The sequence below is a fragment of the Pseudophryne corroboree genome, chromosome 5 (assembly GCF_028390025.1).
Source record: "Pseudophryne corroboree isolate aPseCor3 chromosome 5, aPseCor3.hap2, whole genome shotgun sequence".
Lineage (NCBI taxonomy): Eukaryota > Metazoa > Chordata > Amphibia > Anura > Myobatrachidae > Pseudophryne > Pseudophryne corroboree.
The window spans coordinates 608,666,669-608,679,108 of record NC_086448.1 but is presented as its reverse complement, the minus strand read 5'-3'; the positions used below and the strand labels follow the sequence as shown (position 1 = coordinate 608,679,108).

General features: G+C 48.1%; 1 protein-coding gene across 6 annotated transcripts in view; it reads right to left on the bottom strand.

The window, feature by feature from the left end:
- Positions 1–7,669, bottom strand: part of PPP4R1 (protein phosphatase 4 regulatory subunit 1) — a 258,120-nt gene extending 250,451 nt beyond the window's left edge. For 3 of the 6 annotated variants that reach the window (XM_063923463.1, XM_063923464.1, XM_063923465.1), the window contains exon 1: positions 7,275–7,477. In XM_063923463.1, coding sequence (XP_063779533.1) covers positions 7,275–7,281 — 7 coding nt within the window. In that variant the 5' untranslated portion in view covers positions 7,282–7,477. The other 3 variants (XM_063923466.1, XM_063923468.1, XM_063923467.1) reach the window with 3 other exon arrangements.
- Positions 7,670–12,440: the final 4,771 nt, after the last annotated feature.

The window sequence follows — 12,440 nt, the reverse complement described above, 5'->3', positions numbered from 1 at the left end:
TAGGAATGACTTCTTCCGGCATGCCTTTTTCCTTTAGGATCCGGCGTTCAACCGCCATGCCGTCAAACGCAGCCGCGGTAAGTCTTGAAACAGACAGGGACCCTGCTGAAGCAAGTCCCTCCTTAGAGGTAGAGGCCACGGATCTTCCGTGATCATCTCTTGAAGTTCCGGGTACCAAGTCCTTCTTGGCCAATCCGGAACCACTAGTATCGTCCTTACGCCTCTTTGCCGTATAATTCTCAATACTTTTGGTATGAGAGGCAGAGGAGGAAACACATACACCGACTGGTACACCCAAGGCGTTACCAGCGCGTCCACAGCTATTGCCTGCGGATCTCTTGACCTGGCGCAATACCTGTCCAGTTTTTTGTTGAGGCGAGACGCCATCATGTCCACCATTGGTCTTTCCCAACGGGTTACCAGCAAGTGGAAGACTTCTGGATGAAGTCCCCACTCTCCCGGGTGAAGATCGTGTCTGCTGAGGAAGTCTGCTTCCCAGTTGTCCACTCCCGGGATGAACACTGCTGACAGTGCTATCACATGATTCTCTGCCCAGCGAAGAATCCTTGCAGCTTCTGCCATTGCACTCCTGCTTCTTGTGCCGCCCTGTCTGTTCACATGGGCGACTGCCGTGATGTTGTCCGACTGGATCAACACCGGTTTTCCCTGAAGCAGAGGTTCTGCCTGGCTTAGAGCATTGTATATTGCTCTTAGTTCCAGAATGTTTATGTGAAGAGACGTTTCCAGGCTCGTCCATACTCCCTGGAAGTTTCTTCCTTGTGTGACTGCTCCCCAGCCTCTCAGGCTGGCGTCCGTGGTCACCAGGATCCAATCCTGTATGCCGAATCTGCGGCCCTCCAATAGATGAGCACTCTGCAACCACCACAGAAGAGACACCCTTGTCCTTGGAGACAGGGTTATCCGCAGGTGCATCTGAAGATGCGACCCTGACCATTTGTCCAACAGATCCCTTTGGAAAATTCTTGCGTGGAATCTGCCGAATGGAATTGCTTCGTAAGAAGCCACCATTTTTCCCAGGACTCTTGTGCATTGATGTACAGACACCTTTCCTGGTTTTAGGAGGTTCCTGACAAGCTCGGATAACTCCTTGGCTTTTTCCTCCAGGAGAAAAACCTTTTTCTGAACCGTGTCCAGAATCATCCCTAGGAACAGCAGACGAGTTGTCGGCATTAACTGGGATTTTGGAATATTCAGAATCCACCCGTGCTGTTTTAGCACTTCTTGCGACAGTGCTAATCCCATCTCTAGCTGTTCTCTGGACCTTGCCCTTATTAGGAGATCGTCCAAGTATGGGATAATTAATACGCCTTTTCTTCGAAGAAGAATCATCATCTCGGCCATTACCTTTGTAAAGACCCGAGGTGCCGTGGACAATCCGAACGGCAGCGTCTGAAACTGATAGTGACAGTTTTGTACAACGAACCTGAGGTACCCCTGGTGTGAGGGGTAAATTGGAACGTGGAGATACGCATCCTTGATGTCCAAGGATACCATAAAGTCCCCCTCTTCCAGGTTCGCTATCACTGCTCTGAGTGACTCCATCTTGAACTTGAACTTCTTTATGTACAGGTTCAAGGACTTCAGATTTAGAATAGGCCTTACCGAGCCATCCGGCTTCGGTACCACAAAAAGAGTGGAATAATACCCCTTCCCTTGTTGTAGAAGAGGTACCTTGACTATCACCTGCTGAGAGTACAGCTTGTGAATGGCTTCCAAAACCGTCTCCCTTTCGGAGGGGGACGTTGGTAAAGCAGACTTCAGGAAACGGCGAGGTGGATCTGTCTCTAATTCCAACCTGTACCCCTGAGATATTATCTGCAGGATCCAGGGATCTACCTGCGAGTGAGCCCACTGCGCGCTGTAATTTTTGAGACGACCACCCACCGTCCCCGAGTCCGCTTGAGAAGCCCCAGCGTCATGCTGAGGCTTTTGTAGAAGCCGGGGAAGGCTTCTGTTCCTGGGAAGGAGCTGCCTGTTGCTGTCTCTTCCCTCGACCTCTGCCTCGTGGCAGATATGAATAGCCCTTTGCTCTCTTATTTTTAAAGGAACGAAAGGGCTGCGGTTGAAAAGTCGGTGCCTTTTTCTGTTGGGGAGTGACTTGAGGTAGAAAGGTGGATTTCCCGGCTGTAGCCGTGGCCACCAAATCTGATAGACCGACTCCAAATAACTCCTCCCCTTTATACGGCAAAACTTCCATATGTCGTTTTGAATCCGCATCGCCTGTCCACTGTCGCGTCCATAAAGCTCTTCTGGCCGAAATGGACATAGCACTTACCCGTGATGCCAGTGTGCAGATATCCCTCTGTGCATCACGCATATAAAGAAATGCATCCTTTATTTGTTCTAACGACAGTAAAATATTGTCCCTGTCCAGGGTATCAATATTTTCAATCAGGGACTCTGACCAAACTACCCCAGCACTGCACATCCAGGCAGTCGCTATAGCTGGTCGTAGTATAACACCTGCATGTGTGTATATACTTTTTTGGATATTTTCCATCCTCCTATCTGATGGATCTTTAAGTGCGGCCGTCTCAGGAGAGGGTAACGCCACTTGTTTAGATAAGCGTGTTAGCGCCTTGTCCACCCTAGGAGGTGTTTCCCAGCGCTCCCTAACCTCTGGCGGGAAAGGGTATAATGCCAATAATTTCTTTGAAATTATCAGCTTTTTATCAGGGGCAACCCACGCTTCATTACACACGTCATTTAATTCTTCTGATTCAGGAAAAACTATAGGTAGTTTTTTCACACCCCACATTATACCCTGTTTAGTGGTACCTGTAGTATCAGCTAAATGTAACGCCTCCTTCATTGCCAAAATCATATAACGTGTGGCCCTACTGGAAAATACGGTTGATTCGTCACCGTCACCACTGGAGTCAGTGCCTGTGTCTGGGTCTGTGTCGACCGACTGAGGCAAAGGGCGTTTCACAGCCCCTGACGGTGTTTGAGTCGCCTGGACAGGCACTAATTGATTGTCCGGCCGTCTCATGTCGTCAAACGACTGCTTTAGCGTGTTGACACTATCCCGTAGTTCCATAAATAAAGGCATCCATTCTGGTGTCGACTCCCTAGGGGGTGACATCCTCATATTTGGCAATTGCTCCGCCTCCACACCAATATCGTCCTCATACATGTCGACACACACGTACCGACACACAGCAGACACACAGGGAATGCTCCTAACGAAGACAGGACCCACTAGCCCTTTGGGGAGACAGAGGGAGAGTTTGCCAGCACACACCAAAAGCGCTATATATAACAGGGATAGCCTTATAATAAGTGCTCCCTTATAGCTGCTTTATATATATCAAAATATCGCCATAAATTTGCCCCCCCTCTCTGTTTTACCCTGTTTCTGTAGTGCAGTGCAGGGGAGAGACCTGGGAGCCGTCCTGACCAGCGGAGCTGTGAGAGGAAATGGCGCCGTGTGCTGAGGAGATAGGCCCCGCCCCTTTTCCGGCGGGCTCGTCTCCCGCTATTTAGTGAATCCAGGCAGGGGTTAAATATCTCCATATAGCCTCTGGGGGCTATATGTGAGGTATTTTTAGCCTTTATATAGGTTACATTTGCCTCCCAGGGCGCCCCCCCCCAGCGCCCTGCACCCTCAGTGACTGCGTGTGAAGTGTGCTGAGAGGAAAATGGCGCACAGCTGCAGTGCTGTGCGCTACCTTTAGAAGACTGCAGGAGTCTTCAGCCGCCGATTCTGGACCTCTTCTGACTTCAGCATCTGCAAGGGGGCCGGCGGCGCGGCTCCGGTGACCATCCAGGCTGTACCTGTGATCGTCCCTCTGGAGCTGATGTCCAGTAGCCAAGAAGCCAATCCATCCTGCACGCAGGTGAGTTCACTTCTTCTCCCCTCAGTCCCTCGTTGCAGTGATCCTGTTGCCAGCAGGACTCACTGTAAAATAAAAAACCTAAGCTAAACTTTTTCTAAGCAGCTCTTTAGGAGAGCCACCTAGATTGCACCCTTCTCGGCCGGGCACAAAAATCTAACTGGAGTCTGGAGGAGGGTCATAGGGGGAGGAGCCAGTGCACACCACCTGATCTGGAAAAGCTTTACTTTTTGTGCCCTGTCTCCTGCGGAGCCGCTATTCCCCATGGTCCTTTCAGGAACCCCAGCATCCACTAGGACGATAGAGAAACAAACAGTAAAATGTGTAGATATTTCTATGCCATGTTTAAGCTTGTACCCTGCTGAGATTGTTCTAAATCCATTTCACTTAAGGGGGGTACTCATGGAGCGATCGCTGCTTAAAATCTAAGCAATCTGACTAGATTGCTTAGATTTTAAGCAGTGATCTCTCCGTGTGTACCCCTCACAGCGATAGCGATGCGCAGCTCCACGCATCGCTAACGCTGGTGCTAGACTGGCCTGCATGCATCGCGCTGTGCTGAGCGGTTCGCTCAGCACACATCTCTCCCCACATCTGTCAGTGACTACTGGCCTTTAGAGATGAAGAGGAGCATGGACATTTGACCCGAGGTGCCGCTGCAGGGATGCCTAGACTGTGACACTGATCAAGCCACAGTCTAGGATGGTTGATGATAAACTTCAAAAACATGTATCAGTGTTCCCTTATATAATGTTTTGCTTGGTCACGAGCAAGGGAAATATATGGACACCGCAAATAGTTTTTTAGTTTTATAAGTAAATTAGTATCTTGTGTGGAATAATCATTACATCACTAGCTCGGAGAGTTTGTAAAGTTCCTTTTTAATCTAACCACCCTCCTCTGGATTGTATAACCAGAATCCAGACAAAGTAGTTAACAATGGTGAGCCAGGACAACACGACGGTGTAATGGTTTGCATTACTGCACCACGGCACTGAGGTCATGGGTTTGATTCCCACCAAGGCTCTAAACTGTGCCGAGTTTGTTATTCTCCTGGTGCTTGCATGGGTTTCCTCCACAATCCGAAAATATACTGGTAGGTCCAAATGGCTTCCAAAACTAACCCTAGCATGAATGTTTGTACACGTGGTAGGGAATATACTGTAGATCATATGCTCCTCTGGGGCTGCGTAATAAGTGTGTGCTATGTAAATAAATTGTTATAAATAAATAAAAATAACAGGGATGTTTTGCTCCTCATGAGCTAAAGCGGATGAACGGCAAGCTTGGATTATGCATTTTATACACCCGATTCTAGTCATGGATATAAACTATACTGACTCATCTGTGTTTAGTCATACATATTGAATTGCTCCTAGTCCCATTACTAGTTGCTGCCCCCCTTCACTCTTAGAAGCTTCCTCGCTCTATAAGTCTCTGCCCAACCTTAAAAAAAATCCTCAAACAGACACTGAAAACGCACCTGCCTATCAAAGCATAACCTTCCGCCACATAACCTAGTCTCTAGGCCGCTCTACAAACCCCCTGCCTCATGCCTTGGCCATCTATGCCACCCCGTACTGCCTGCCATCAGGCCACCTTCGGCTTGCTCATGCCTCAAGTCACCTGTCTCCAACCTCCCCCTAGAATGTAAGATTCTTGGAGCAGGACCCTCTTCCCTCCTGATCACACTTCTATTACAGCGCTTCTTACTCAGCGTCTCCTCTCGTTCGTAACCGTTCATCTCTTCCAACGGCTGCCCACCCCTAGTAGTACACCGATTACTCCTTTACATCTCAGCTGCAGTGTGTACTGAGAATTTTGGCGCTACATGTTACCTGTGCTCTGTTTTAGTTTTCCAGTTCCTGTAAAGTTCAGTTCTGAGTACCCTGTATTGTTCTAGTGTATGCCGTATGTATGGCGCTGCGAATCACTTGTGGCACCTTATAAATAAAACTGAATACTACTTTATGAATGTTACAGTGTTAGTGTAACTATCAAATAAAACCAATTATCCCAGGGGTGTTTTAAATAAACACAGGGCATATCTACCACAAACCGCATTTATCATGCAGTTATGAAGTGCTAATTTTTACCATATTTACATTTTGAAAAGGAGGTGACGAACCAAAGCTCTGTCCCAGCCAAGATTTGATGATGGTGTTAGCTACTGAAGCCAAGCTTGGGGATGCTACCCAATAGCTTGCTAAACATCACAATTAGCAGCCCCATATAAACCTATAGAGGTTGCTTTTGAGATCAATATCTGCTGTGGAACCACATTTACAGATTCTGGGCATAGCTTCAGGGGATTTCTCACAAAATGACTGTCTCATACCCTACTGTTTAGAGTCTGTTTAAATTTGAATAAAAAGACAAAATCAGCTTGCGGATAGCTGAATGTTTATATTACATGCATTCAGCAGTTTTATCCAGTATTTGTACAATTTACATAAGTACACTGTAAAAAGGAACCAATTGCCTGTCTATCCATAGCATATTACGCCAGATTTTAGTGTCTCCAGGTTCTGCATGGTAATGCTGTGGATTGCCACATAAGCAGGCGAATGTTGTTACAACCACACTACCGACTAGTAAGAGATTGTAGTTAGTGAACGGTCCTCCATCTCACCACTGAAGCCACTTTAAACTAGATTATAAAATGGATCTTTTGGTTCACTATTACAAACCCACTGAATCCATAGGAAAAAACATGGTGCATACCGCTACCCCCAGCCCTCTAACTGTGGGGAAGTAACTTTAAAGTTTTAGAGCTTGTTACACTCAAGTGTTTAAAGATAAAACAAATGTAAAAAAAAAACAACACACAAACAAAATAAGCGTCTCTGGCCATTAGCAGTGTGTCAGAACAACATCATATTCATCACTATGACTATTCCTTCAGAACTCCACATTACTGACTCCAATCAATGTAGATGCGAGGCTGAGATTGTCAGGGGGGGCAAGGGGGGTGATTGTTGTCCAGACTATCATCATTAAAGTGAATTTAATAAGTTTCAAGTAGACATGTAAAACATACCATAGAACCTGTGTGTAGAAAGTGTGTTACTATACTGTAATGCTAGGCGGCTGGTCACTGCACCCTGTTATTGCACGCTACCCCATTACTGCAATTACATAGCTTGTAGTAGGCAGTCTCTGCACTGTACAGTCAGGGCACATAGGTGCAGCCACATACACACCACAGGCACTGGCCGCTCGCTGCAGGATAGGAAGTCACACAGGACAGGGCACAGAGGAGACACCCCACAGGCTGACATGGACAGAGCCCACTGACACAAAGCCCATAGACACCTCTATATAGCGCCTGGCGGCCACCAACCCACGCCACACTCTGACACACTTACACAGCACATGACACACTTTATGACACGCACACGGCGCCGTGTCGCTCACCCGCCATCTTGTGCCCCGGGTCGCCCCGCCGCTACATGGAGTCTGCAGCCTACGCCGTCTCCGCCTGACGCCCGGATGTGTGCGCTGTGCCGGCGGGGGTGGGTGTCCTGCTGTCCGGCCCAGCCCCTGCTACACTGAGGCTCAGGCGGCTGCTGCACCCCCGGGTCACTCACACAGCAGCTCACAGCTCCTCATCCGCACACACTGACCGCACCACCCCTTCCTGTGAGCGCTGCCGGCGCCTCCCCTTCCTGAGAGCGCTCACACGCTGCCTCCCCTTCCTCGCGTGCCCTCGCCGCCGCAGTGTAACAGTAACACACGCACACGTTACTCACTCCTCCAGAGTCCTCCTCAGCCCGCTCACTCACACTCCTGACGCCTGGGACTGCGCCTTATGCCCGGGGCCGTCCCCAGGCTCTACATGTTAGTATTGTATAGTATTGTCTTCCCAACACAAGACTGTTACCATTTTCCCTTTTCCAAAAATTACTGATGCCTTTTTTTTTTGTGTTACTATGTGATATTAACTCCACCACGCACCAATTGATGTCTCGTGGGCACAAAACCAAATTGGTTTGAGTCAAAAAGGCTGGACAGAAAGTGGTTTAATCTGCTTGCTAGAATTTGACTGAAATTAACTTTGAAAGAGTTTGAAGTGTGTTTAAAAGAGAGAATGGGCAATAATTGGTGCAAATGGTATGATTCTTGTTTGGCTTGGAGATTACAACAATGGGGTATATTTACAAAGATTCGTGTTTTGGCCGTTTTGAAGGGTGTTTGAACTCGAATGGTATCGGGTGCATTTTACTGCAACTTTTTGAATCCTGATACGATCATTCACTAAGCTGCCGAGTTTTGCACAATAGTTTTTTCCGATGTCGATGTGATTCGCAATATCAGGCAGTGTTTTACGGGAGTGATGAGTAAAACACTGCCTGACAAAACACATGGAAACCCGGCTGGATCTGTGAGATCCGTGCAGGGCTTCATTGTGTACCTTAAAAAGTTGATTAAAGTCTTAAAAAAATCTGAAAAAAATTGCGTTGGTTCCCCCCTCCTAAGCACAACCAGCCTCGGGCTCTTTGAGGCGGTCCTGGTTGAAAAAATATGGGGGGGGAAATGACAGGGATTCCCCCATATTTAATCAACCAGCACCGGGCTCTGCGCCTGGTCCTTGTTCCAAAAATACGGGGGACAAAAAGCGTAGGGGTCCCCCGTATTTTTTAAACCAGCACCGGGCTCCACTAGCCAGGTACATAATGCCACAGCCGGGAGACACTTTTATACTGGTGTCTGCGGCCCTGGCATTACATACCCAACTAGTCACCCCTGGCCGGGGTACCCTGGAGAAGTGGGAACCCCTTAAATCAAGGGGTCCCCCCCCCTCCAGCCACCCAAGGGCCAGGGGTGAAGCCCGAGGCTGTCCCCCCCCCCCCCCATCCAAGGGTGGCGGATGGGGGGCTTATAGCCTTTTGAAAAAATGTGAATATTGTTTTTAGTAGCAGTACTACAAGTCCCAGCAAGCCTCCCCGCAAGCTGGTACTTGGAGAACCACAAGGTGGGAAACCGGGCCCGCTGGTACCTGTAGTACTACTACTAAAAAAATACCCCCCAAAAAATAGGACACACACACCGTGAAAGTATAATTTTATTACATACATGCACACCTCCATACATACTTACCTATGTTCCCACGAGGCTCGGTCCTCTTCTCCATGTAGAATCCTTGGGGTACCTGTGAAAAAAATTATACTCACATAATCCAGTGTAGAATCAGACCTTTGTATAATCCACGTGATTGGCAAAATAATAAAACGGAAACCCGACCACGCACTGAAAGGGGTCCCATGTTTACACATGGGACCCCTTTCCCCGACTGCCAGGACCCCCCCTGACTCCTGTCAAAGAGGGTCCCTTCAGCCAATCAGAGAGCGCCACGTCTTGGCACTCTCCTGATTGGCTGTGTGCTCCTGTAGTGTCTGTGAGGCAGCACACGGCACAGATACAATGTAGCGTCTATGCGCTCCATTGTAGCCAATGGTGGGAACTTTGCGGTCAGCGGTTGATATAAAAAAACGATAGTTTCTCTTTAATTTCAAGTAAGTGTCCAAATAAGTGGTTGGCTCAAGCCTGGGGTCTTCTGATATAAACACCAACGCGTTTCGGATATCAATCCTTCCTCAGGGTGGACACTTACTTGATTGGCTTTAACATCTGCATCAGTAGTGGTTTGTACCTAACCCCCCATTCCATCTTAGGGGTGTAAGTGGAAGAGGTTCTGCCTGTCTACAAATTGGGTACTTCTATTTCTGTATGGAATTTTAATCTCTTTTATGCGGATTGTGGAAATTAAAGAGAAACTATCGTTTTTTTATATAAAAAAAAAGGACTGATGGAGTTTTTTTAATGAGTTGTTGGGAGGCTGTATATACGCACACAGGATTGATAGAGGATTCCAGTGAAGGAGGAACCATTAAAGATACCTTTGGATGCACATAGGGCTTATCATTAAGGTAAGCTTGGTTCTAATGATTTGTATGTCATAGATGGTGATGTCACAGCGCCTTGAATTGAAGAGAGTGTGAAAGAAACCTTTATGGGAACATAGGGTAATTAACAAAGGTCAGTCGTTGGTGATACTACAAGTGAACAGCCAAATCCGGAGATTCCCTCATAAATATTGTTGTACTCTGCTTTTTTTCGAGGGTTCTCAAACACAAGAATTCCAGATCTATATAGCAGCGCTTGGAGATCGCCCACCAGTGTATTATTGTATGGAGCTTTAGTGACTGGAATTTAATATAGGATACAGTGAGAAAGGTTAGGGTGACACAGTCTAACATTAGAAAAGGCATATAAGTCCTCACCACTGGGCAGGTGCAGAAGAGAAATGTAATCTGAGGAGTCCCAAAGCGGGAGACTGCAGACAACCTGGAGGGATGATATGATGGTATCTGCAGTCATGGTCATGCAGATGAGCTGTGTATTACTGAGGATGAATTGCCCTTTTGCAGCACTCACAACCAGCCGGTCACTTTAAAATTAGTTGGCAATTGCAGTCATTTTAAAAGTAGTCGGCACCATCAATGGCCAAACTGCACTTTATCCACCCAGTCTTCTGCAGTGAAGAGCACCGATGGGCAGCATCAGAGCTCTGACCAATTGTCTCATTGGCATGTCGCGCACAGCGTAAGTTGGGGTTCCGACAACAGTTTTGGCTGAAGGGACAGCTACCTGTGAGGAAAGTAAACGAGGTGGCTGAATGTAATTCCTCCTCATGGGGTGGAAGCCTAACTGTTAACGTTGGCCGGAGGGCGTAAAGAAAATGAGGACTTCGTAGGAAGATAACTGTAGTTTTAATGAATAATCAGGCTGTACACGAATAGTGGAGCAACTGAAGAAACTGGAAGAATTAGAGTCTATGGTTAAATGATTTGAAGAGTGAAGCTGAAGAACTCCGGTAAAGAAGAACTGAAGACTGTGTTTTATGATTAAAAGACGAGGCTGAAGAACGTGGACTTTGAAGAAATGAAGACTGTGGTTTGTAATTGAAAGACGAGGCTGAAGAACTTGGACTTTGAAGAAATGAGGACTGTGGTTTGTGATTGAAAGACGAGGCTGAAGAACTTGGACTTTGAAGAAATGAAGACGTCTGCGGGAACCGCCGCTAGCACCTGGAGCTCCTCTACGACCTGGGACCCCGTGAGCGCTCCCACGAGTGGCAGCGGACTTAGACAGCAGGACTGCAGCAGCGTTTAGGTAACCGATGGATGAGAGCAACCAGGACCAGGGAACCAGAAGTAACCTGGGAGCACAGAGCTGGAGAACCTTTCATAAGGAGGTAATATGAAGCAATGGCACTCTCCCTCTGAGCCAGCCCCCTTTTGTAAGGGGAGAACACGTAGGATTGGCTGGACACAGATTGGGAACTTCATTGTTAATACTCTGGTCTCCAACATGGCTGCCCCCAGCACAGGAGACATACTTAGCTGTTAGCAAACAGCTTTAGCCAGCTTCTGTCTGTGACACGCTATACTGTGTCACCACTAGAGGACCTTACCGCAGCGATCCCCGCCGCAGCGCCCGACTCTCCAGACCCTTGGCAGCCGCCAGCAGCTCCCTGCCGCCGCAGCCGCGACAAACAGCGGGAAGGTAACTAGCGGGAGCACCCGCCGGAAGGTAAGGCTCCGGAGCCTGACACGGCAGAACTGAGGTGGGAGAAGGGAGTCGTCTGAATAAGGTTCTGGCTGGCAGGTCTCTTAGTGGCTACTGGAGCAGTATGCAGGGCTGAAAAGAGAGCCTCCGTTACAGCAGAGAGGAAGAGGGAGCTTCTCTACCTGTGATGGGGTCCCCAGCAGTAGCAGAAAGAAGAAGCAGGAAGGAATGCTCCAGGGCCAGTTACCAACATTGAGGATCGGATGAGAAAGCTGCACTTCAGAAGAGTTTGCAAGGTAGCTGTACTACCAGTATACCAACAACAGGACAGTGTAGGGACAGGGATTGGGTCCTTTGTAGGAACTGTAATATGGCAGTAGTCACCTCGTGGATGAACAGTAGGTCCCTGTTTTATGGGGATCGAGTGATCCTGGAGCACAAAGAGAGGTTTAAGTGTCCGGCCAGCCAAGAGGATGACATCTGCTGGAGGAAGTAAGAGTGAGCAGCAGGTAACAGTGCCTGAGATATGTAGCGTGGCAGTGTAGCTACTCTAGATCACATCCACCTTCTTATGCTGCCAAGCCACATCCTCCTAAGACCATCATTTTATGGTCATGGTATTCTAAAGCCGAACACAAACACTAGAACGATCTCAATAAAGCGATATGTAGTTTCTGGCAAAATCGGAACCACATATCTGGTGTACGCCTGATCTGCGAGCTCCCGTGGTCGTTAGTGATGTCTTCTGATCGTCCCTGTTGCAGGGTCAACAAGAAACATCGATAATGATGCCATGTGGCCTGCACGGCATCCTTAGTCGCCCCATCACCCCGCTGCATCGAAAGTGTGCATGCACTTGCTGATGCAGGGTCCCGACACCCGCAGTATTGGCCGTCTACACTAATGTATAGCCGACTTAATGGGAATAAGACACAAATGCACTTTTCTGCAGCGGGGTACACTGGGGTTCCACAGGGATAACATCGGGGTGTAGAGTTGGATCTTGATCCG